This window comes from Delphinapterus leucas, chromosome 2 (genome assembly GCF_059928025.1).
Source record: "Delphinapterus leucas isolate spDelLeu-1000000601 "Yukka" chromosome 2, BTC_Dleu_Yukka2, whole genome shotgun sequence".
NCBI classification, from domain to species: domain Eukaryota; kingdom Metazoa; phylum Chordata; class Mammalia; order Artiodactyla; family Monodontidae; genus Delphinapterus; species Delphinapterus leucas.
Genome location: NC_143130.1, coordinates 78,749,142 through 78,772,125, shown reverse-complemented (window position 1 = coordinate 78,772,125; position 22,984 = coordinate 78,749,142). Strand labels below are relative to the sequence as shown.

At 38.5% G+C, this 22,984-nt stretch overlaps 1 protein-coding gene across 7 annotated transcripts in view; it reads left to right on the top strand.

Annotated features, from left to right (window-relative positions):
* Positions 1-1,497: 1,497 nt before the first annotated feature.
* MINDY2 (MINDY lysine 48 deubiquitinase 2) overlaps positions 1,498-22,984 on the top strand; it is a 115,376-nt gene continuing 93,889 nt past the window's right edge. For 5 of the 7 annotated variants that reach the window (XR_016391396.1, XR_016391391.1, XR_016391389.1 and 2 more), the window contains exons 1-2: positions 1,530-2,472; positions 15,868-15,925. Coding sequence is in view for 3 of the 7 variants with exons in the window: in XM_089904686.1 (XP_089760812.1) it covers positions 1,624-2,472; positions 15,868-15,925 (907 nt within the window). In the remaining 4 variants the exon portion in view is untranslated. Of the gene's footprint in view, positions 2,473-15,867; positions 15,926-22,984 lie in introns of all 7 variants that reach the window. The other 2 variants (XM_089904690.1, XM_022579634.3) reach the window with 2 other exon arrangements.

The window sequence follows — 22,984 nt, the reverse complement described above, 5'->3', positions numbered from 1 at the left end:
TACTGTAAAGTGCTGAATCTAGCAACATATATCTAAATCTGTTAACATTTGCAATTATTTTTCAGGGAAAAATTCTCATTTGAACAATAGTATTTATTGCTTACAGATTGACATGGAGACCTAAACTCAATATTTTGAAGAAGCTTTCTATTATCTCTTCTAATTTTCCTCCTTGCCAAGAGTTGGCTAAATATCATAACATTGTGTCACTGTAAAAAGGTGGAAGGAAAGGCATTCCACCTTTTTACAGTGTTGCACCTTTTTCCTACATTGTCAGGAAATTGTACTGCCCAAGCAAATATTTAAAATGTAGCAATAAGAAAAAACCTCTAGACAGTAAACCGCAAGAAGATATGAGCCCTTCCTCTTATTCACCATGGCATCCCCAGTGCCAAACATAGTATCCAGCAATATAATGGGTATTGAAATATGTTAAATGAGTGAATGCAACACTGCTTACTAATTTCGTCTATCTTCCCTAATCAAAAGAGATACAAAAAGACCACATTCTATTAGGTATCAGGAATTTATATATCTGACTAAGAAAGAAGACCCATCTTGTCAAGTTTTGGATTCCCAGAACCTAGAAAATATGGAAAGACAAAAAAAAAGAAAAAAAAGTCCTTGTCGGGAACAGATCGCAGTGGGTTAGACTAGCACCCAAATCCCCTTTTGTCACCAACAAAACTTCCAGCCTACTCTGTCTGCATCTCTTAAAACTGAATGGCCTTAAGAGGAGTAGATTCTCAATAGAAAAGTCACTTTTTCAGGAACAGGCACTTCCCACTCCATGCAAAATGAGGCCAAGTCAACAAAACAGCAAAGACTTGGCTAATGCAAGCACAAGCTAATTTATTATGATTGGCCCAAATTACCCACTTTTTTTTGCCGCGCAGGCCAATATCCACAACCGCACTGATGCCTCATGTAGGGCGAACGTTTTCACCAGTAGCTGGTGAGGAGCACGGTGTTTCTCAGCCAAAACCGAGGGAGACTGGAAATTGTGCAGTGCAGTAATCCAAACACCTCGAGTGGATCTCAGTCTTTAAAATCTATATCTCGTAAGAAATTCCTTCCATTTTCCATATTACAAGCTGGGGAAACAAATCTCCGGAGCTCTTCAGGGATGAGCTCTTTTCCAAATACTACAACCATTGCCACCTCCCCATCCCTCAGTCCAAGGGTGAACCACACAGGACCCAGTTCTGAACGGTCACATCTAGCTGACCGCCTCCCAGCTGGCCTTTAATGCAGCCGCGCGCGGTCGAGCTGCTACGAAGTCCAACTTCCGGCCACAAAACGAGAGGATGTTTTCCTCCTGGCCACACCCTCCTAGCCTCGCCCTCCACGCCCCGCGCAAGAGCGCGCGGGCGCGCGGGAGGGGCGGGGCCGCGTAGGCGGCCGCTGCGAGTTTCGCCCTCCCTCAGCTGCGCGCAGGAATGCCCCGGGCCCACGGACAGCGCGGCGGCGCGCGCGCGCGCTCCCGGTGCCCTCCTCCGTGACGTGCCTGGCCCAGGCCGCGCAAGGGCGCTGTAGCTGCCAGTGCCGCTGTCATGGCGTCTGAGGCGCTGTCTGAGGAGAACCCGCCGCGGTCTCTTTAGAGCGAGGGGCGGGCGCCTGGGTATGGAGAGCGGCCCTGAGAGCCTGCAGCCGCTAGAACACGGAGTGGCCGCCGGGCCGGCGCCAGGGACAGGTTCTCCGCAGGAAGGGCGACAGGAGACCAGGCTCGCCGCTGGGGATGGTCCTGGAGTATGGGCGGCGGAGAGCAGCGGCGGGAAGGGGCAGGGGGCGGCAGCCGCCGGGAGGAGCCTCTCGGACTCGGCTTCTCCCGCCGGCTCGCCTCGGGTTCTCGTACCCTGCAGCTCCCTCCCGGACTTGGACTTGAAGGGGAGCGATTTGGAGAGTCCTGCTGCCCAGAAGGCGCCTCTGACAGGGCAGCACAAGGTGACCGCCTCCCCGGAGGCAGCTGAGGCCGGAGCCGACCATGAGTTGGTTCCGGCCGGAGAAGCGGGCGCCCTCGCGGATCCCGCCGGCACCTGCCGGGCAGAGTCGGCGGCCGCGGGCTCCGAGGAGCCCAGCAACGGCGGCGGCCTCAGCAGCAGTTGCAGCGACCCGAGCCCTCCCGGGGAATCGCCGAGCCTGGACTCCCTGGAGTCGTTCTCTAACCTGCATTCTTTCCCAAGTAGCTCCGAGTTCAATAGTGAGGAAGGAGCTGAGAACAGGGTCCCCGAGGAGGAGGAGGAGGGAGCGGCGGTGTTGCCCCGGGCTGTGCCTCTGTGCCGAGAGGAGGAGCAGGAGGAGGGGGAGGCAGCCCAGGTGCTGGCGGCCTCCAAGGAACGCTTCCCGGGACAATCTGTTTATCATATCAAGTGGATCCAGTGGAAGGAAGAGAACACACCCATCATCACGCAGAATGAGAATGGCCCCTGCCCTTTACTGGCCATCCTCAATGTTTTGCTTCTGGCCTGGAAGGTACACTCCGCAGCTTTCTATTTCCTACAGCTTTCGGGGAGGGGGAACACGGGGCGAGGGAGCTGCTGCCTGTCAGCTGATGGCTTCTTCCTTTTTTTTCCTCATTCATCAATCCGTCCCTTTTTCTTCTTACATGAAACTCGTTCTGAGACTCTCTTGTTGGAAGAGTGTTCTCATATGTATGTCAGAAAGAATTGCCGGCAACCTCAGGTCTCTCTTGCAGTGTTTAGTGATGAACGTTCAGCATTCAGCTATGGCTGATATACTTGGAAACAGCCGGGACTAGGAGCATCCTAAACCCTTTGATTTATTTTTTTAACCTATATTTTTCTGTGTTATTCCTTCTTACTGACTTTATCACATATGCAAAAGAGTGAAGAAATGGGGAAGGTCATCTTCAGAAGTTACCATCAATCCGTGATATCAGGGAGCAAGTTTGATGGTTACGTTTAGTCTATTTTCCAACTCCTGCTTGCTCCATTTGGGTGTGGATACTTAAGGACATGGTGCTGGGGAAGATGTGGCCCCTTAGACAAATTCCATTTAAGGAAAAGCAGTGGCCTGAGACCTAATTACCATAACTTCTTGCTTTTCAAAGATTGTTTTTATTTTATGCATGATATTTACTTGCCTCATTTCTTTGACTCTACTTAAAGAGTCTGGCATTATTACCAGTAACCACACATCAGAATGTGTTAAGGGAGCTAAAATTAACTAAAATAAGAAAAGATATATTCAAGTTAAAGGAGCAAAAGAGGGAAGGGCCCTTCAAAAGGAAGTATATTGAGGACTCAATATATTGAGGACCTGTAAATGAAGTGTCTTATTTAAGCTTGCAGTTTTAGAGTGCTGAGAAGATGCATCTTAGAGTACATATTTTACTTTTAAATTGAGAATTGTATCTATAGATAAAATGTTCCCTAGAAAAAAATAATCTGGATTATTGTGACTAGTTAGGAAGAAAATCAAGTAAAGGAAATAGTGTTTATTAAGTCCCTTCATCTTCCTTTCTAGCAAGGGCTAATGCAAAAGAAATAAGATTATATCTTACCAGTATCTAGTACATAATGGCACTCAAATGTGTTCAGTGAAAACTGCCTGCTCTTGAAGAGCTGTTGAGCTATTTGGAGTTGCAGCATCGACTTACTTGAAATTACTAAAGAACAATGCAAGACAATACACTATAAATGCTAGGTTATAGGAAGCAGATTGAAATGCATTAGACATCCCAAAAGGGGAAGTTTTCCTTTGGTCTGGCATAGTCCCAGAGAGCTTCATGGAATTTTTAGATCTTGAAGGAAGCTTTTAAGGAAAAGTAGGATTTAAAATAACAGGAAAATGGAATTCCTGGGAGAGGGAAGTGTATAAATAAAAGGGATGAAAATAAAATGGATAATGTGTGTGTGTGTGTGTGTGTGTGTGTGTGTATGTTTTGGATGACAGGAGTGGTAAGTTCATATTGCAGGATAATAGAAAATAAGATTGAAAAGGTGAAGAGCCCCTTGATGAAATCCCTTGAATGTCAGATTAGGGAGTTAAATTTCATCCTATGAGCCAAAGTCCCCAGTCTTTCTGTCAGAAGGAGTAACAGTTTCCTTTAGGCTTTTCTCACTTCCTAGTTTCTACATAGTACTGCAGAAGTTCAGAGGAAAGAGCAAGTACCATGGTCTCAAATATTTGGGGATAGATGAGCATTGAGTTGGACTTTGAAAGACAGCATACATTTGCGTTCCCACTATATGTGAGGTACTAGAAATACAAAGATGAGTAAGATGCACGTGTGCCCTCATGTAGCTCATTAGTAATGGGGAGACAGACATATAAACAATAACCGCATTGCAATGTAGAAGTTCTAAATATGCTATGGAATTACAGAGAAAAGTGTAATTGGGAATGGAACATGTCAAGGGAAAGCTTCACAGAAGAGGTAACCTGTGTACTGGGTCTGATGGATGAGTAAGAGAAGTTCCTTCGAGGCAGAGGGAATAGTGTGTTCAAAGATGCAGAAGCAGAAAAAGGTTTGTTCTATTTGGAGACTCCAACCTTGCTTGGAGTGCAGTGGAGGAGGAGAAGGAAATGGCAGTAGCAGGAAATAAAATTGATAGGTGGGTTAGACTCTGAATGAGCAGGCATGCTAAGGTACTTCGAGATTGTTTTATAAATCTTTGGTTCTTAGCCTTTTTTCTGCCTCAAGGCTATTGATGCACACAAAAATTACTCATCAGTAATCATCAGTGATTGATGGGGAGATCGATTAAGAGTAGCAAGGTTGGATAGAGCAGTGTTCTCAAAGTGATCCAGGGCTTCTGAGGTCAGTACTGTTCATAATAGTACTCAGTTGTTTTTTGCCTTTTTCGCTCTCGTTCTCTCAGTGTCAGTAGAGTTTTTCAGGCTGTATGATGTGTGATGACATAATTGCTCTGACAGTTAACAGAATCTGTGCTCGTGCATTCTTGTGTTTAAAATTTTTCTCAATTTTTATTTCTAGTATGGTAAATCTTGATAGATATAATCCACTTAAACAAGAGCTCTTTGTGATCCTATATAATTTTTAGGACTGAAGAGGGTCTTGAGACCAAAAAGTTTGAGAAATGCCGTAGTAGAGAAAAATAGTAAATAGGGTATGAAGGTAGTTGTCAGATTTCAGAGGACCCATCATTAGACATGTTTAGACTTTATATACAGCTGATAATAGGAAGCTACTATAAATTACTGGATAGAGGAATGACATAAAGAAAGGGGTCTTTTCATTTGAGATTAGACTGGAGGTGAAATTGTAGTGAGTGTAGCAGGAAGAATTGATGAGGATAGCTCTTTTGGATGGGAAATTCTCTGCCCCTTCTCTCTGATGAGGATAATGTCACAGCCTAAATGATGAATTGATTGCTATCTGGATATAGGAAATGAAGGATGTGACACTTTTTCTAATTGGATAATAAGGATTGGTTGGATCATTCAAAAGGTAGAGAATGTGTTTTAGATGGGAAAGTTGATGTCAGAGTTTGGCTGTGTCAGGTTGGAATTGTCTGTTAGTGGGACATAAAAATATAAATGTTCATTATGCCTCCAGAAACATAGAATGGGCCTCAGGAAAGATGTAAAAATTATGAGAAAAATTGAACTGGAGAATTATTGCATAGATATAAGTATGGTATCAGTGAGAATACATGAATTCTCCAAAGACAGTGGTGAATAGTTCTCAACTATTTGTCATCCCAGTATATGTGAGGAACTGTAAATTGCCATTATAAACATCCTCCCTCTATTTTCTCGCTCCCTCTTCCATCCAGTTCTCCAGTAGACATAGAGAAAACAGAGGAATAAAGAGGAAAACAGAGGAATAAAGTTGCTGGGGAGAAGGGAATGCTAAGCAGTAAAGATGAGAGAGTATAAAAGAAATCAGTATAGGCACAGTTTGAGATGTAAATGAGAACTAGAGATAGGACAAAGTCATGATAGTAATGTGGGAGAGAGACTCTAATTTAAAAAAAAAAAAAAAGGGTCAGTTATCATTGTCAAATGCAGCAGCATCAAGGAACTGGTGGAGTAGGAAAGATTTTGCCAAAAAGGACAGATATGAGAACAAGGTCGCTAAAAAGTCAGGATAACATGGAATCCTCAGAATAGGTGGTAAAATTCTCTTCAGAGGAAAACAACAACAATCTTTTTTTCTGAAGTAATGGAAGGAAGATACAAAGACAAGGTCATGTTAAGATAGAGAGACATGAAAATTGAGGCCTCATTCTCCATTTTGGCAGAATAATAGATGATCTCATCAGTAATAGCTATTGAACTTGCCAGTAATTAAGGAGAGAAGTTGTAAAGCATCGAAGGGTGAATTTTGTGAGAAAATTATGTTGTGTTTTAAAGAAGTTCTCATCTCATTGAAGATTATGCCTAGGAATTTGAGGCATAAGCAGAAAGTAGTCAGTGGCCATGGATAAATTGGGGTATTCTTTTAAAACTTCTAGTATGTAAATTTTGCTCCCCACCCCCCAAAATAGTTCTCTCATCCCTGGAAATAGGAGCAGGAAGAATGGCTGGTTAGGATTATTATGTATTGGGCTTTTCAAGGGTTGATTCATGGAGAGTCAATGGAATTAAGAATTGAAAGTAAAACAGTTGATCATCTTTTTTGGGGGAGAATGAAGTAATGAGAAAAATCAGTAAGGAATTTCCTAGCAGTCCAGTGGTTAAGGCTCTGCGCTTCCACTGCAGGGGGCATGGGTTCGGTCCCTGGTTGAGGAACTAAAAAAACAAAAAAATCAATAAACTGAATACATTAGGAAGATTTGAGTGATTCAAAGGAAGTAAGTGCCATGATGATTCTGGGTGAGAGATGACAGTTAAAATGATCAAACATGGTAAGTACTGAGTTGGAAATGTTGGAGTTTTAATGAAAAGTGTTGGTTTAATGAAAAGTGTTGGAAAGTAGGTGATCATCACTCATCTGTAAAATAGTTGAGCTGTGATAATCCAACAAATCAAGAAGGAAGGAAATCTGTTCATTAAATTTAATTCAAGCTCAAATTTCTAATTCTCTTTAGCTGACACCAGGTAAATTGACCCAAATTGAAGTCTTAGAATACATTTTCATTTTGCTTCTTTATTTTAGACTTTTTTTGGTGTTTTTTTAATAGTTTTTCTTTAATCTTTCATAAAACAATGCCATTTTTTATTTGAGGGCTGTGGCCCAATTAATCAGTTGTGTTTATAAAAATCAAGTCAGAAGATATATAAAATATAAAATTTACTTTCTGATGTTATTGGCCTATGTTATAAATACTGAAGCAGAGTGATGGGTACTTGGAAGTTCATTATGCTGTTACTTTTTGGCTTTTCCATATGATTCAAATTTTGCATTATGAAACATTTTTAAAAGCTTCTGCCTTAATATTTTTATGTTTATGAAGGTATTACTTTAATAATAGAGGGAGTCCCTGCTTTGTCACACTTTTGTTTTCTTATAGAAAGAATATAGGTTCTAAGGCCCACATACTTAAAAAAAAATATATATGTATATATACACATATATATAAAACTTATACTGTACATTGTAATAGAAGACATATAGCATTGTAATATCTAATCACTATGAATCTAATTATTATGTAGCATTTTAGTGGAAGACTGAATGCACTATTCTGATTTAAGATGCTGGAAGCACATCCCCTCTCCTCCCTAATCCTTTGGGTGGGAAATTCTTCCTCTTCTTTCTTTGCTTAGCAGGTGCTGAGACGATCTCCTACTCCACATCAAGGGAGGAACAGCAGGATTCTTAAGCAAGTTTGTTTACCTTAGGCTTGTTGTTCCAGACATTAAACCTAGAAACTATCAATATAAAATAAAAATTGATACATTTGATTCAGTGAAAAACAAAAAACTTAAGGTTAAAAAAAAGAAAAAGGACAAAAAGATACCCCTTCCCCAAAAAAACTTCACCAGGAACTAAGTCAAGTCAAAACACACACTACGAACTAAGGGAATTATCTGCTAGATTACTGTATGTGTCTAAGGGCTAATTTCTTAATTTACAGAGAGCCCTTATAAATTAGAAAGAAAAAGATGAGTGACCCAAGAGCAAAATGAGCAAAAGGCCATTAGCAGAAAATTCAGTGAAGTTCCAGCGGACATATCCTCTGTCTCATTATCACCTGCAGAGGGTGAGCTTCTTACCAGAAAGCTTTTGCTCTAATTCTCCCTCCCTCCTTGATGACTTTTCTTTTCTCATACCTTTTCACAGATGCCTCTTCTTACTTTTGACTAGGTTTTACCTTCTTTTTTTGCTTCCTGACTCATAGGAATATTGCAATTGCACAAATTTTCTCATATTCCCCTTTTCCTAAAGTAGGCACAAAGCTCTTTTGAGGATTTCCAAGTGTATTACTTATAAAAATGGAAAAACAGATGGTGAGCTGAAGATTCCATTTTAGCCTCTGCCCACCCTGTTTGTTTTTTAATATAGATCCTGTAAGAAGAGATTTAAAACTTCACACAGTGGTAGAGTTTTGTTTACACAAAAGGTGCAAGCAACACTTCCGAGGCTTTCATTTCCAGTCTCTCCTAAGAATTAGGATTGGTGTAATATCTCTGGGTTTGTCAGATAAAGTGGATATGGGCAGATGATATTATGAATACTCCCTGTGGTGGTTGTCCTATTAGTGATGTCCTCATTTTCTCCTCTCCCTTTGCTATGAGTAGTCCTTCAGTGGAAAACCTTCCCATTCTCCTTCCATCCTTGTCGCTGTTAAGTCCCAGGTGAAGGACATTTGAGCACAGGTGGTATCAGTAATCCTAGGGCTTTGAATAATAACAGTAAGTACTCAATTATTTTTATGTCCAGATACTATGCTAAGTATTCTACATGTATTATATGCAATTTCTCTTTTTTTTTTTTTTTGTGGTACGCGGGCCTCTCACTGTTGTGGCCTTTCCCATTGCGGAGCACAGGCTCCGGACTCGCAGGCTCAGCGGCCATGGCTCACGGGCCTAGCCGCTCCGCGGCATGTGGGATCCTCCCAGACCAGGGCACGAACCTGTGTCCCCTGCATTGGCAGGCGGACTCTCAACCACTGTGCCACCAAGGAAGCCCCTATGCAATTTCTCTTTTAATTTTCTCAACCACATCATGAAATCCTTGTGTAGATATTGTTCTTATTTTACATACATAGAAAATTGAGATGCATAAAGTGTAAATAACTTACCCAAGGTAAGTTTATACCCACTTCAGAACCTGAGCTCTTACTTCAGATATTTGGTTGGAAAGTTGAAATTCAAGCTAACAGTAAGCCTGGTGGACAATAGGCCTGGGACAAACCAGGGTGGAAGAAGAGCTAGTGATAAAGTCAGAGAAGCAGAAATAGACTTCACGATTCCTTAGAACAAATCCTGGGGATCTGTTCTTTGTACAGATTCCTTCTGTTTTTAGCCCCCTGTGTTTTATCCCATGTCCTCTCAATTATCTGACACTTCCAATTTCAGAGCCTTTCTTGAGTTCTGTGGTGAACGAGCTTGCCTTTACCATCAAAGTTTATTAAGTATTTTCTTTGATATTTTCAGTAGTTAAGTTTTCTCTCTCCTGCCACTACCCTAGTTCAGGCCACTTTCATCTCTCTCCTGGACTACTTTAGTAGCGTTTTAACTGTTCTCTTGTCTTATCTTATTCTCATCTGCCTTTCAAGCAATTAATATAAATGTTTCACTGTCACTTTTTCTTTAGGTATATTTTCAGCATGGTAAGCTTGCTGAGCTGCTTAAATATAAGTCCAGTGAAATTTGAACTAAAGATGCCTTTTTTAAAAAAAGTTGTATTTATTTATATTTATTTATTTTTATAAACTTATTTATTTATTTATTTTTGGCTGCCTTGGGTCTTCGTTGCTGCACGCGGGCTTTCTCTAGTTGCGGTGAGCAAGGGCTACTCCTCGTTGTGGTGCCTGGGCTTCTTATTGTGGTGGCTTCTCTTGTTGCGGAGCATGGGCTCTAGGCACACTAGCTTCAGTAGTTGTGACTCGCTGGCTCTAGAGCGCAAGCTTAGTTGTGGCGCATGGGTTTAGTTGCTCCACAGCATGTGAGATCTTCCCAGACCAGGGCTGGAACCCGTGTCCCCTGCATTGGCAGGCGGATTCTTAACCACTGCACCACTAGGGAAGCACCAAGATGTCTTCTTTTATCATACATCTTTTACTGGGAAAATTTCACTGGAAAAACATTCTTCATTGTTCTAAAACCTTTGAATTGCATATAAAATAGGACATTCTTGAAAATCTAATACATGTGAATATATCTGCAGTTTCTGATGGTTTTAAATAGGCCTCGATATTACTCTGAGAATGGGGTCTAAGTTCTGATAAACATTGAGGGTAAAGGTGTTTCAAATTGGCCGAAGTTGAAAGTTGTCTCTTATTAAATTTTCCTGATTTGAAATACTGATGGCATGTAGAAAGTCAGTTAGGTTTTTAGTATTTTTAAGTACAATAATTATTCTTAATAATAAATGAATATTACCTCTAAGAAATTAGAATATAAAGCATGATGTATAATAGCTTATAATACATGTTTATTTGCTGGAGCCAGAATTAAAGGCATGTTGAAAGGATCCTTAAGTTTTTTAGCCCTTATTTTGAAAAAAGCTGCATTTCGTCTCCTTGATTCCCATTAATAATACTTATATTATAATTTCTTCACAATTTCAACTTAAAAAAATTACGAATACTATATGATTTGCCACATATTCAAAATCAGTGAAACGTGAACTGAGAAGAAATTTTTTTTTTTTGGACGTGCTGTGCTGCTTGCAGGATCTTAGTTCCCCAACCAGGGATTGAACCCACACCCCCTGCAGTGGAAGTGTAGAGCCCTAACCATTGGACCACCAGGGAATTCCCAAGAAATTGTATTATTTAGTGATCCTTTTTACCGTAAGTAATGCAAAAACAGACTACAGCACAGGAATCAAATAATTCACGGACAAATTAAAAATATTTGTCTCCTGGGACTTCCCTGCGTGGCACAGTGGTTAAGACTCCATGCTCCCAATGCAGGAGGCCCAGGTTCGATCTCTGGTCAGGGAACTAGATCCCACATGCATGCCACAACTAAGAAGCCTGCATGCTGCAACTAAGGAGCCTGCGAGCCGCAACTAAGGAGCCCACCTGGTGCAGCTAACTAAATAAATATTAAAAAAAAAAATTTTGTCTCCTGAGTTCCAACTCAACTTTCTGTTTGAATGTCAAACTAAATTTCACAGTTATGAAGCAGACATCATTTTCTTCTACAAACTTACCTTCCCTTACCAAATGTCTTATTTTTATTAAATGTATGGATCTTAAGTTTTAGAGTTCCCTGAGCCTTAGAGTCAACTTCAATTTTTCTTTTCCCATCATCCTTCACTTTTCACTGGTCACAAAGTTCTGTCAGTTCTTCATTTAAAATATATTTCACGGGACTTCCTTGGAGGTCCAGTGGTTAAGACTCTGTGCTTCCACTGCAGGGGGCACGGGTTTGATCCCTGGCTGGGGAACTAAGATCCCACATGCTGTGCGGCACAGCCAAAAAAAAATAAACACGCACACACATATATATATACATATATTTCAGATAACGTTTTATATAAGATTTCATTGAAAGAAAGTGTTGCTGTTTTTAGAAGTCTGTGTATTAATTTTGTATCTTGCAGTTTTACCAAATTCATTGATGAGTTCTGGTGGTGTCTTTAGGATTTTCTATGTATAGCATGTATACATACATATGTATACATTTTCTATGTATAGCATGTATACATACATATGTATGACATGTATAGCATGTCATCTGCAAACAGTGACAGTTTTACTTCTTTTCCAGTTTGGATTCCTTTTATTTCTTTTTCTTGTCTGGTTGCTGTGGTTAGGACTTCCAATACTATGTTGATTAAAAGTGGTAATGGGAATTTCCTGGTTGTCCAGGGATTAGGAATCCGCACTTCCACTGCAGGGGGCACAGGTTCAATCCCTGGTCCGGGAACTAAGATCCTACAAGCCACACTGGATGGCCAAAAAAAAAAAAAAAAGTGGTTGAGCATCCTTGTCTTGTTCCTGATCTGTTAGCTGTGGTCCTGTCATAAATGGTCTCTATTATGGTGAGGTGTGTTTCCTCTATACCCACTTTGTTGAGAGTTTTTATCATAAATCGATATTGAATTTTATCAAAAGCTTTTTTTGCATCTATTAAGATGATCATATGATTTTTTGTCAGTTTGTTAATGTGGTGTATCACATTGATTGATTGTTGCAGAGCACAGGCTCTAGGGTGTGCTGGCTTCAGTAGTTGTGACACGCGGGCTCCAGAGCACAGGCTCTGTAGTTGTGGCACACGGGCTTAGTTGCTCCGCAGCATGTGGGATCTTCCCGGACCAGGGCTCAAACCCGTGTTCCCTGCATTGGCAGGCAGATTCTTAACCACTGCGCCACCAGGGAAGCCCCAAACTGTATTTCTTGAGTACTTATTAATTGGTATTCTAATTAAACATTTAACAATGTTCTTTGGCTGGTCATTTTCATACTTACCATTAGCTATATAGACTGTTCCTTATTTCTTTGTTATTACTGGGTCCCCTGCATTTTTCCCCCCCTCCCCTATATCAAAATTATAGGTATCAAAATCTTGGCATATCACTTTTGAGATGTTTTACATTTCTGTTCAGGATATTAGCACTTTAAGCAGGTTTTGTTATTTTTATTTTTGGTCTCTCTTGAGTCTATTCTCAAGTACACTTCACTCTTCGAATGACTAAGAATTACAGAATAATTGGGCTGAATTAATGATGTTTTATCCTATAGTTGAATATATGGAGTTGTAGTAGCATTATTTCCTTTTGTTAATTTAAGTGTTTAATATTAAATATTTTATTCAAATATTAATTTTAATAGAAATCTAGTTAGAATAATAAAATATTTAGGATAGGACATAATTTATTTTCCTAGATAATAAAAGCTTCATTTTATTTGGACTCTATTAATTTGGAACTGTGTGTGAATATGCACTGAGAGGTTTTGCTCAAATTTTAGGAAGAATATTTAAACTACTTAGAGTACCTTCCAGATGTCCTTGAATACATTAATTTACTTGTAAACAATATGTTATAGATTATTACTAAAAGAGGATCATCTGAGAACCTAGGTCATACTTCATTTGTTTTTCTGTTTTTCATCATAAGATTTAAAATTTAGAGATTCAGACAGAATGCCACAATTTAAAATTCTGTATCCTTAGCTAACTTTCCCATAACCTGTTTTTTCTTTAATAGACTCTAAAGAGACAAAGGAAAGAAAGTCTTACGATCATTAACAAAATCTTCAGCATTTGCTTTTGTGGTGATGGTGGTAGAGGGAAGCAAAAAGAGAAGCAAGCATTCAGGAAGATCATTTTGTGGTTAAAAAAAATTAAGATCTGTTGATGGCTCCAAAGTATTAGTGGGAAGGAGGCAGACATTTCTTCACTATTATACTCTTTTGTCCCTGGCTTTAGTGAACATCCATAATATTTTGTTGGCTAAGATTCGGGAAATGAATATACCGCTCAGTATGCTTGGGAATAGTTAAAATATTTGCGTATTTGTTGTCCCACTTCTAAAATCTCTATAAAGGTTGTCATTTCCTATTTCAGATGTTTGAAGCAAGACATGATAGGCAGTTGTTATTATTTGGAAATTTCAAGACTAAACCCTGAAATCATCTATTTGTAGAAATCTAGGATTGTAGAATGTATTTCCCAAATACATACACTTGTTAGTGCCTTGGTTTCTTATTGACAATTTTATAGTGGGATTACTACATTGACCAAAAGAGGATAAGCTATTTGTTTATGGGATTTTCTGGTGAATATATTTCTGTACTGAATTTGTCTGGAATAAAAGAATATATAGGTCTCATTTAAGAAGCATTGTTAGGTGAAAACTGGACTTTCAGAGTGGTCTGACAGTTATTCAGAATGTAAATATTCACACTGTATATAAACTACTGGTTTAAATATCAGACCTTCAAAGTGGTATTGAAACACCTTGATAAAATATTATCTAAGAGCAGTTAAAATCATCTAAAGCAGGGATCAACATACTTTTCCTGTAAAGGACCAGATAGTAAATATTTTAGGCTTTGTGGGCCATATCGTCTCTGTTGCAAAGATTCAGCCTGTTATTATAGTGCAAAAGCAGCCAAAGACAGTACGTAAACAAATGAGAGTGACACCCAATACAACTTTATTTAGAAAAACAAGCAGGGGACTGTAATTTGCCAATGAGTTTCAATTTGAAAAATATACTCTTTATGGGAACTCTCTGTACTTTCTGCTGAATTTTTCTGTAAACCTAAAACTGCTCCAAAAAAATGTCTATTACAATTTCTGGGACTTCCCTGGTGGTCCAGTTGTTAAGACTCTGTGCTTCCACTGCAGGGGGCGTGGATTCTATCCCTGGTCGGGGAACTGAGATCCCGCATGCCATGCGGCGCAGCCAAAAAAAAAAAAAAAAGTCTATTACAATTTTAAAAAGTGTCCTAGAAAATAAGAATAATTTAGAAACAAGTAATGATCAAAAACTCCATGGCAACTCTTGGTTTTCACTGAGTGATAAAGCCACTGGATGACTAACTCATAAGTACCAACTGTCATGTATGCTTTCAGAGGGTCTAAAACTGTTCTGTTTTACAGGGATCTTTTTTAGCACTTACTTTATTCATTGATTAAAACAAAAAATTGTGACATACTGTTACTACATTCGGTAACATAAAGATCCAGAGCACCTTCTTCAACACTTGTTGTTGGAGAAATTGCTGATTTAAATGATCCTGAAATAGTAATTCCTGAGGAATTTTTAATTATGCTGCTATTCTGTCATTGCTATGTTAATTATTTTGTTCGAGTTTGCATCCTACAGTACTTATTTTTCTTCCATGAATATACCAAGGAGTATGCTTTTCAATAAGTCAGCTAAAATATTTACAATCATTGGCTGTAGTATCTGTGTAATTCATCTGATAATTAATTTGAAAAATTCATTTAGACTGTGTTGCAGCTGACATAACTTTTGAAACTTAAATATGACTATAACGTATATATCTACTTTTAACCTTTTTATTGTGACATATAGCGCATACAGAAAAGTACATAAAACAGAGATGTCCAGTTTAACAAGTTATCATAAAGCAAACAGTGGAACTACCATGCAAGTCAAGATATAGAGCATTGCCAGCACCCCAGAGGCCTCTTACATGTCCTGTTACGACTGTAACTCCTTCTCTTATCCCTAGGGTTAACCACAGTCCTAATTTTTATAGTATCCATTTTCTTTTCTTTATACATGTACAGCTCTAGACAGTAAAGTTTAATTTTGCCTGTTTTTAAATTTTACAGGTTGACTCATATAATATGAATCCTTCAGTTTATGACCATCCTTTATACTGTATTCATTTTAGCTACTCAACAAAAAAAAATGGCCCAGGTAGACTGAAGTAATGGAATATTGACCTGTGTTAAGCCTGTCTTCAGTAAAACTGCTGCATGGGTGACCTGTCAAAACATGTTCGGTGCCTCTTCCTGCCCTTAAACTGTATTTTCTATCATGCAGGACACTGCTGCAGGTGCATAATGACAATCAGGATGGGTGACGAAAGGCATAGCACTTGGCTTTGAAAATAGATTTCTCATTGACTCTCTGAGATCTTGTATCACCCTGTAAATTTTATGGTGATAGGATTGGCTTTGTTGTATTAAAGATTAGTTACAAAGATTTTTAAATGTGAGTGTTGTATACCTATAGTAGATACATATAATACACATACATACTTGTGTTTCTGACTGAAGAAACACTTTAAATTATCTAAAACATTTGATTTTATAGAAAAATACTTTGTTTTTCAGGTGAAACTTCCACCGATGATGGAAATCATAACTGCTGAACAGCTGATGGAATATTTAGGTTAGTGTTGAAAAGTGAATGATTTTTATATCTCTTTCAAAATAAACCAAAGTTTTCAAAGCTAATATATTACCAAATTTCACCTTTTTGAGGCTATTTTTAAGTTATAATTTTTAATCTCTTAATTAAAAAATTTTATCAGTATGTTTCTGTTATTGGATGCCTTCTTTCTGACCAGCATTAAAATTCTTTAATATAAATAAAGAGACTAGTGACATCTAGAAAACAACAAGGTACATATTAATTCCAATAAACTACAGAGTGGGAAATGGCACAAAAACTCTAACATTGAATGTAGGTAGTGTTTTAAAATATTGAGTAGACTTGAATTAAAACCCAGGAGGTGATTTAGAGCAGTGCTACCCAAAATATGATTCATGGACCTCTGTCAGTCTATAAAATGTTAGTTACCGGTCTGCAGTGAAATAGAGGCTTATACTAGACTGTAAAACATTTTAGTCCATCTGAAATTTTTTGATAGCCAATTTTTCTTGATGAAGGAAGCAGTGTATTGAATTGCATTCTTATGCAAGATTCTTATTTCAAAACAGACCATACTACACAGTTTGCAGACCAGTTGCATTGAGTAGAACTTGTTTACAGAGCAGGTGGTTGTATATCACCCTGCAGTCTTTTACAATTTAGCAAATAAGAATTTATATATTTATACTATTACCAAATCAGAAATCTTAATCCATATTCTTACAGTTGTTCAGTAATTAAATTTTTATTTTAAAAAATTTTATTAGCTGATTAGTTTATTTATGCCATTCCAGACAACTAGCTGATTTTTTTTTTGTGAGGTGTAGGTTTAGTGAAGTAATTGAGATTAGAGCTTTTGGAAGACCTTTTTCTTTTTTTTTTTTTTTTGCGGTACGCGGGCCTTTCACTGTTGTGGCCTCTCCCGTTGTGGAGCACAGGCTCCGGATGCGCAGGCTCAGTGGCCATGGCTCACGGGCCTAGCCGCTCCGCGGCATGTGGTATCTTCCCGGACCGGGGCGGGAACCCGTGTCCCCTGCCTCGGCAGGTGGACTCTCAACCACTGCGCCACCAGGGAAGCCCTTGAAGACCTTTTTCTTTATGTAATTAATGTCATTTAACCCCACTCACTGGCTAGGGAACCTCATAGTTAAGTGTAGATTACTTTCAATATCTAGATGTCTGGAAATAGAATTTCTATTTAAACCTCTTTTACTCTAGCTTGGTGATTCTTAAACTTTGTGATTTCTAAATTATATTTCATGGAAAAGGCTGAAATATGCTTAGTGCTTTTGATGAACAGCCAGTATGACTGCCAAGGACTGTGCAAAGGGGAAGTATTAGGAGATGAGATTAGAGGTAATGGGATCATATCGTACAGTATCCTAGGCTATTATAGCAACTTTGACTTTTGCTGTGGGTGATTGGGAAGCCATTAAAGGATTTTGAACAGAGGACTAATGATCTGACTTTGAGTTTAACAAGAATTCTCTGGCTGTTATGTTGAAAATAGAACTTAGTGGTGTAAAGGCAGAAGCAGGGAGATTGGTTAGCAAGCTGCTAAAACTGGCAAAAGATGGTGGTGGCTTCAAGCAGGGTAGTAGAAGTGGAGATTATAAAATATGGTCAGATTCTGAATATAGAGCTGACAGAATTTGCCGATCAGTTGAATGTGGAGTGAGAGTGAAGTCAAGGGTTACCCCATGATTTTTGGTTTGAACAACTGGAAGGACAGAGTTAACATCAACTGAAACAGGAAAAAATGGAAGGAACATGTTTAGGGAGGAATATCAGGATTTTGGTTTTGGGATGTTTATTGGCATTCAAGTGGAGATATCAGGGAGGCAGTGGGATATATAAATGTAGAGTCTAGAGGAGAGGTCTCAATCAGTGCTGTACAGTAAAACTTTCTGTGTCAATGGAAATGTTCTATATCTGTGCTGTCTAGTTTCATAGCCACTAGGCACATGTGGCTCTTGATATCTTAAAATATAGCTGATGTGACTGAGGAACTGAATATTAAATTAATTTTAAATTAAATTTTTATTAATTAATTAAATTTAAATTTATGTAGCCACATGTCACTACTAGTTATTGTATTGGACAGCACAGATCTAGCCTGTAAATACACATTTGGGAACAGATAACATATATAAATGACAGTTATACTGAGTCACAAATAATATGAATGTAGATAGAGAAGGGAAGAGATCAGTAGACTGAATCTTGGATGTGCCAGTGATTAGAAGCTGAGGAAGAGGAAGAATGGGTAGAAGCTCAACTATATAGAAGAAAAACCAAAGACTAATTTCCTAGAATCTAAATGAAGAGTTTCAATGAAGAGTTAGAGATTAGTTGAATCAAATGCTGCTAATAGGCCACGCAGGATGAAAACTGAAAATTGACCATTGATTGAGCCATAAGGAGGTAATTGGTAACTTCAACGAGTCCGCAGGATAAAAACCTGACTGGAGTGGGCACAGGGGAAAATTAGAAGCCCTTATATATTGTACATAGCCAGTAGGAATGTAACATAATGAAGCTACTGTGGAAAACAGTTTGTCAGTTCCGTAGAAAGCTAAATATAGAATTACCTATGATCCTACAACTTTACCCAAGAGAAGTAAAAATACATGTTCACATAAAAACTTGTACAGGAATGTTCATAGCAGCATTATAATAATAGCCTAAAAGTGGAAACAACCCAGATAGCCATAAACTGATGAGTGGATAAACAAACTGTGTTATATCCATATAGTGAAACATTATTCAGCCATAAAAAGGAATGTATTGATACATGCTGTAATTTGGATAAACCTTAAAGACATTATGCTAAGTCAAAGAAGCCAAGTCACAAAATACCACTTATTATATGATTCCATTTATATCAAATGTCCAGAACAGGCAAATTTAGACAGAAAGTAGATTAGAGGTTGCTTAGGACTTGGGAATATAGGGGGGAAATAGAGATTGACTGCTAATGGGTATAGAGTTTCTTTAAGGGGAGACCAAAATGTTCTAAAATTAGATCATGATGATAATTTCACAATCCTATTAATATACTTAAAAAACATTGAATTGTACACTTTAAATGGGTTAATTATATGGTATGTGAATTACATTTCTATAAAGCTGTTTTTAAAAAGAGAAAATTGAAGGAAAGGAATTGAAAAGAGTATTTTAGACAAATAGAAGTATTAGTCTTAGGCAGTACAGATACTTTATCCTTAGCAATAGGAGGGAAGATAGAAAGTATTAAAAATAGATGCAGGTAGGTGGACAGATGTGGGTGTGGTAACTTATAGAAGGTCTTTTGAGTGCTTCTATTTTCTCAGTGAAACGGGAAACCAGGTTATCAGCTGAGAGGGAAGATGAAGGAGGAGTTGTTGAAGATGAGAAGGAAGGTATAAAATAGTTGCCTAGACAAGTTGGAGGTGAATGGGGAGATGAAGTATTCTTCCTGGGCATTACCACTGGGGTTAGTGAGACCAGCCAACATTGGCAGTATGATTTCTTCAGTCACACTCAGCTGCATGAGTATAGGCCTGAATAGTGGAGGAGCAGGATTTAACCAGAGCTGGGTTTTTGCCAAGTGAGTATGTTGAAGAAAGAGTCTAGGAAATTGGAGGTATGTGTAGAGAGTGGTTATAATGATGAGCTATAATAGTTAAGTTGCATAAAGAGGAAATGAGGATATAAATATGTTGAAGAAAAATGTGACGGGATTTAGTGGATTGTAGGCCCTGATACAGCTGAAGAATTTTTGGAGCCTGGTGATAACAAAGCTGTATGATCATAGGGAATGAGTTTCTGAGATAAGGTGGAATATAAGATTCTTGTTGGAAAAGAGGCAAGGAACAGAGAGTCCAGGGTATTAGATGGGTCATCTCTATGAGTATTGAAATTATCAAAAATTATGGCAGAAAAAAAAAAATTATGGCAGGATTTGTGTCATAGAGAGGTAGTGAGCTAGGAATGAGGCAGAATAACCTGAAAGCTGGTAGAGAACTATAACCAGGTGGGCGGATAATGGGTAGTATTATATGATAGCATGAGTTTTAAAACTGAGGAGTTTTAGGGAGGAGGGAGAGAAAGAATGACCCTAAGGAGCAAGTAGATCCACCTCCAGGCTCACTGGTAAAGAAGCATGAGAGAGAAAAGACATCACTTGAGAGGGCTGCAGTGTCATCAAGGCAGAGCCAAATTTCATTTAGGCAGAAGATGAAGGAAACATTAAGAAAAGAAAATACTTAGAAGATTTGAGAGACCATGAGTTCCAGAGGACACTGAAATTCAAGATAGGAATTTAGGAGTCGTTAGTATAAAAATGGTATTTAAATCTGTGGAAATTGATGAGATCATTAAGAGAGAAAGTATAAAGAGAGAAGAGACGTGGGTCCAGGATCATCCCCTAAAGTTTCCCAGCATGCACAGATTAGGTAGAGCAGTGTTTCTCCACCTTTTTTTCAGTATTGCCCCCCTAAGGAGCCTTTGTAGACATCTTTGTCCTAATCACTCACTCCAGGAAATTTTAATACCACAGATATACTGTATGTCTCTTCATGTTCTGTGGCCCTTTGAAGGCCACAAACTATTATAATATCTAAGATACTTTTGTCCCTACCCTCCAAGAATCAGTTTTTGCCCCCTTGGTGGTAACATCGCCCCTGCTGAAATGCATGGGTTAGAGCAGCGGTCCCCAAACTTTTTGGCACCAGGGACTGCTTTTGTAGAAGACAATTTTTCCACGGGGTGGGGGGAAGTTTCAGCAGGGGTGACATTTAATATACTGGGCTAAATAAAATATATTATTAAAATTAATTTTACTTCTTTTTACTTTTTTTAATGTGGCTACTAAAAATTTAAAGTTACATATGGGTTTGCATTTATGGCTTGCATTATATTTCTGTTGGACAGTGCTAACCTTAAACTGTGCTGCCACTCCACAGCTTCTTATGTCATCCTGGCTCTGCTGTCTGTGCTATCATAGACCGATGCCATTTACCTAACCTCTTGCCTGCTAGTTATTACCATCACTCTACTTGCCTTTTTCTATTCTACCTTCTGAGACAAAATGGGCTCTTTTGCTGTCAGTTCCCATAGCTAAAGAATGCATTTGTAATGGCAGAGACCCATGAGCAGAGGCAGAGGGCATATGAATGGAGGTACTAATAGTATAAAAGGGTAAGATTGGAGTGGAAATAAAAGCATCATAAATTATAATATCTCTTCATTTTACAGATGAGGTAACCAAAGCTCAGAAAGATTAAATTATGTGTTCTCTCCATCTAGGCACCTTCTAATATGATTTTTAAAGTGCTGAAAGGCTAGTATTCTCAAAAGTATATCCCTTCTCCCTTTCCACCACTCAAGTGTTTTTGATAGAGTATTTTAAATTCCTACTACTTGTCTCTTCCTTTTTTTTTTTCTTTTTCTTATCCAGCAAATATTTACTGATTAGGTACTGTGGACAAGTTATTTGGAGATGTCAACAATACAGTCAGTGTGGCTTGCATAAATGTACTAAGAAAATGTTAACATGGTATTTTTCTTGGAAAGAAAATAATTAGTGCATCTTGGTATCTTAAATTTATCTAACTGTTAGATTTTAAAACTCTCTGAGAGAGTAGGACATAGAGTAGAGAATTTTTTAAATTATAGGGAAAAAGAAAAATTGACAAAGTAATATTTAGATTTAGGGTAGCTAAAGAGGTTTGGAAGTCCTGGGCGAGGAGACTCATCTACAGGGACAGCATGAAAGTAATATGATCCTAATGGGAGGTGGGAGAGAAGTGAGCAAGAATAATGTGAGAAGAGAGATTCTGAAAACTCTGCCTCACCAAAAGTAAACTTTATTTAAAGCCAATCCTGCCAAAACAAATTGTTTAATTTTCTAAGCTATTTGGATTTTGTTCTCTTGAGATTACTCCAGTTCTCTGGGGGAACCAGAGATACTTTTTCATTAAATAAGCAAACACTAGTAGAAAGATTGTAAAGAAACCATTAAAGGTTTTCCTAGGTTTTTCAAAGGTTAGAGGAGGAGGGAATTTTAATTTGGAAATTTCTGTTACTGGAGTATTAGAACAGGGTCAAACATCGACATGGCTTGTTGGAGGGCTTTGGCCTCAAGAAAGCAACATGAAAGCTCCTAGTGAGTGCTAGGAGGTCTAATAAAGTGGGGAAGAAGTGTAGGTGGAAGGCAGAAAATGGTTAGGAAGATGAGGTAAAAAAGCACAACACAAACTAGAATACACACTATGATTTTAACCATCCAAGACAGTTTGTATGATGCTGAGACTAGCATCGTATTATAGTAAGGAAAATGGTTGTTAGGATGATGGTGCTGTCTGACTTTTTAAAAGGTAATTTATTTTATCTTTTGAACATAAATACTATAAAAGGAGGTCAATGTTGAAGCATTTTAATTTTGCCCACAGTTGACTGTGTCTTCTCTTTTCCAAATGCTCACCTGGGATAAGTTACCTACTACCTACTGCCAAACCCTCTCTTCCTTTTTTGGCCTAATGTGGCTGTCAGGTTTTTGTTTCTTAATTTCTGTTTGTCTGAAATATCCCATTAATAGCAAAGTGTTATGGATTCTTTCTTTGAAATTCTTTCCTCTCTCTGTATACTGGTACTTCGGAATGTGATTTATTGCAAGCTCTTTGTTTCCTCTGCTCTCCAAATTAGCCTACATATCAGTGTTATCTTCTTAAAGCACCAGTTTCATCCTTCACTTGTCTACTTAAAAACAGAAAGATTCCCTTATGATCTTTCACAAGCAGCCAAACTTACTGATGTATTATTTATGATTTTCTATAATCTGATCAAGCTTACCCATCCAGCCATATTTCCCACCACTCTGCAACATAAATCTTATGTATAAACCTCCTTATAAACTGCCCATATAGCAAGATGTTTCTTATATTTGCTTTTCCCATCATTCTTTCTCCCTCAAAGAATGCTTTTTCCCCTCACTGCCTTGGCAGGTTCTGCCGATTTTTCTGAATCTGCTTTACATACTACCCCCTACAAAGGATATTTCTAAGTGCTACAGGCTTTATGAATATTTCTTTTCAA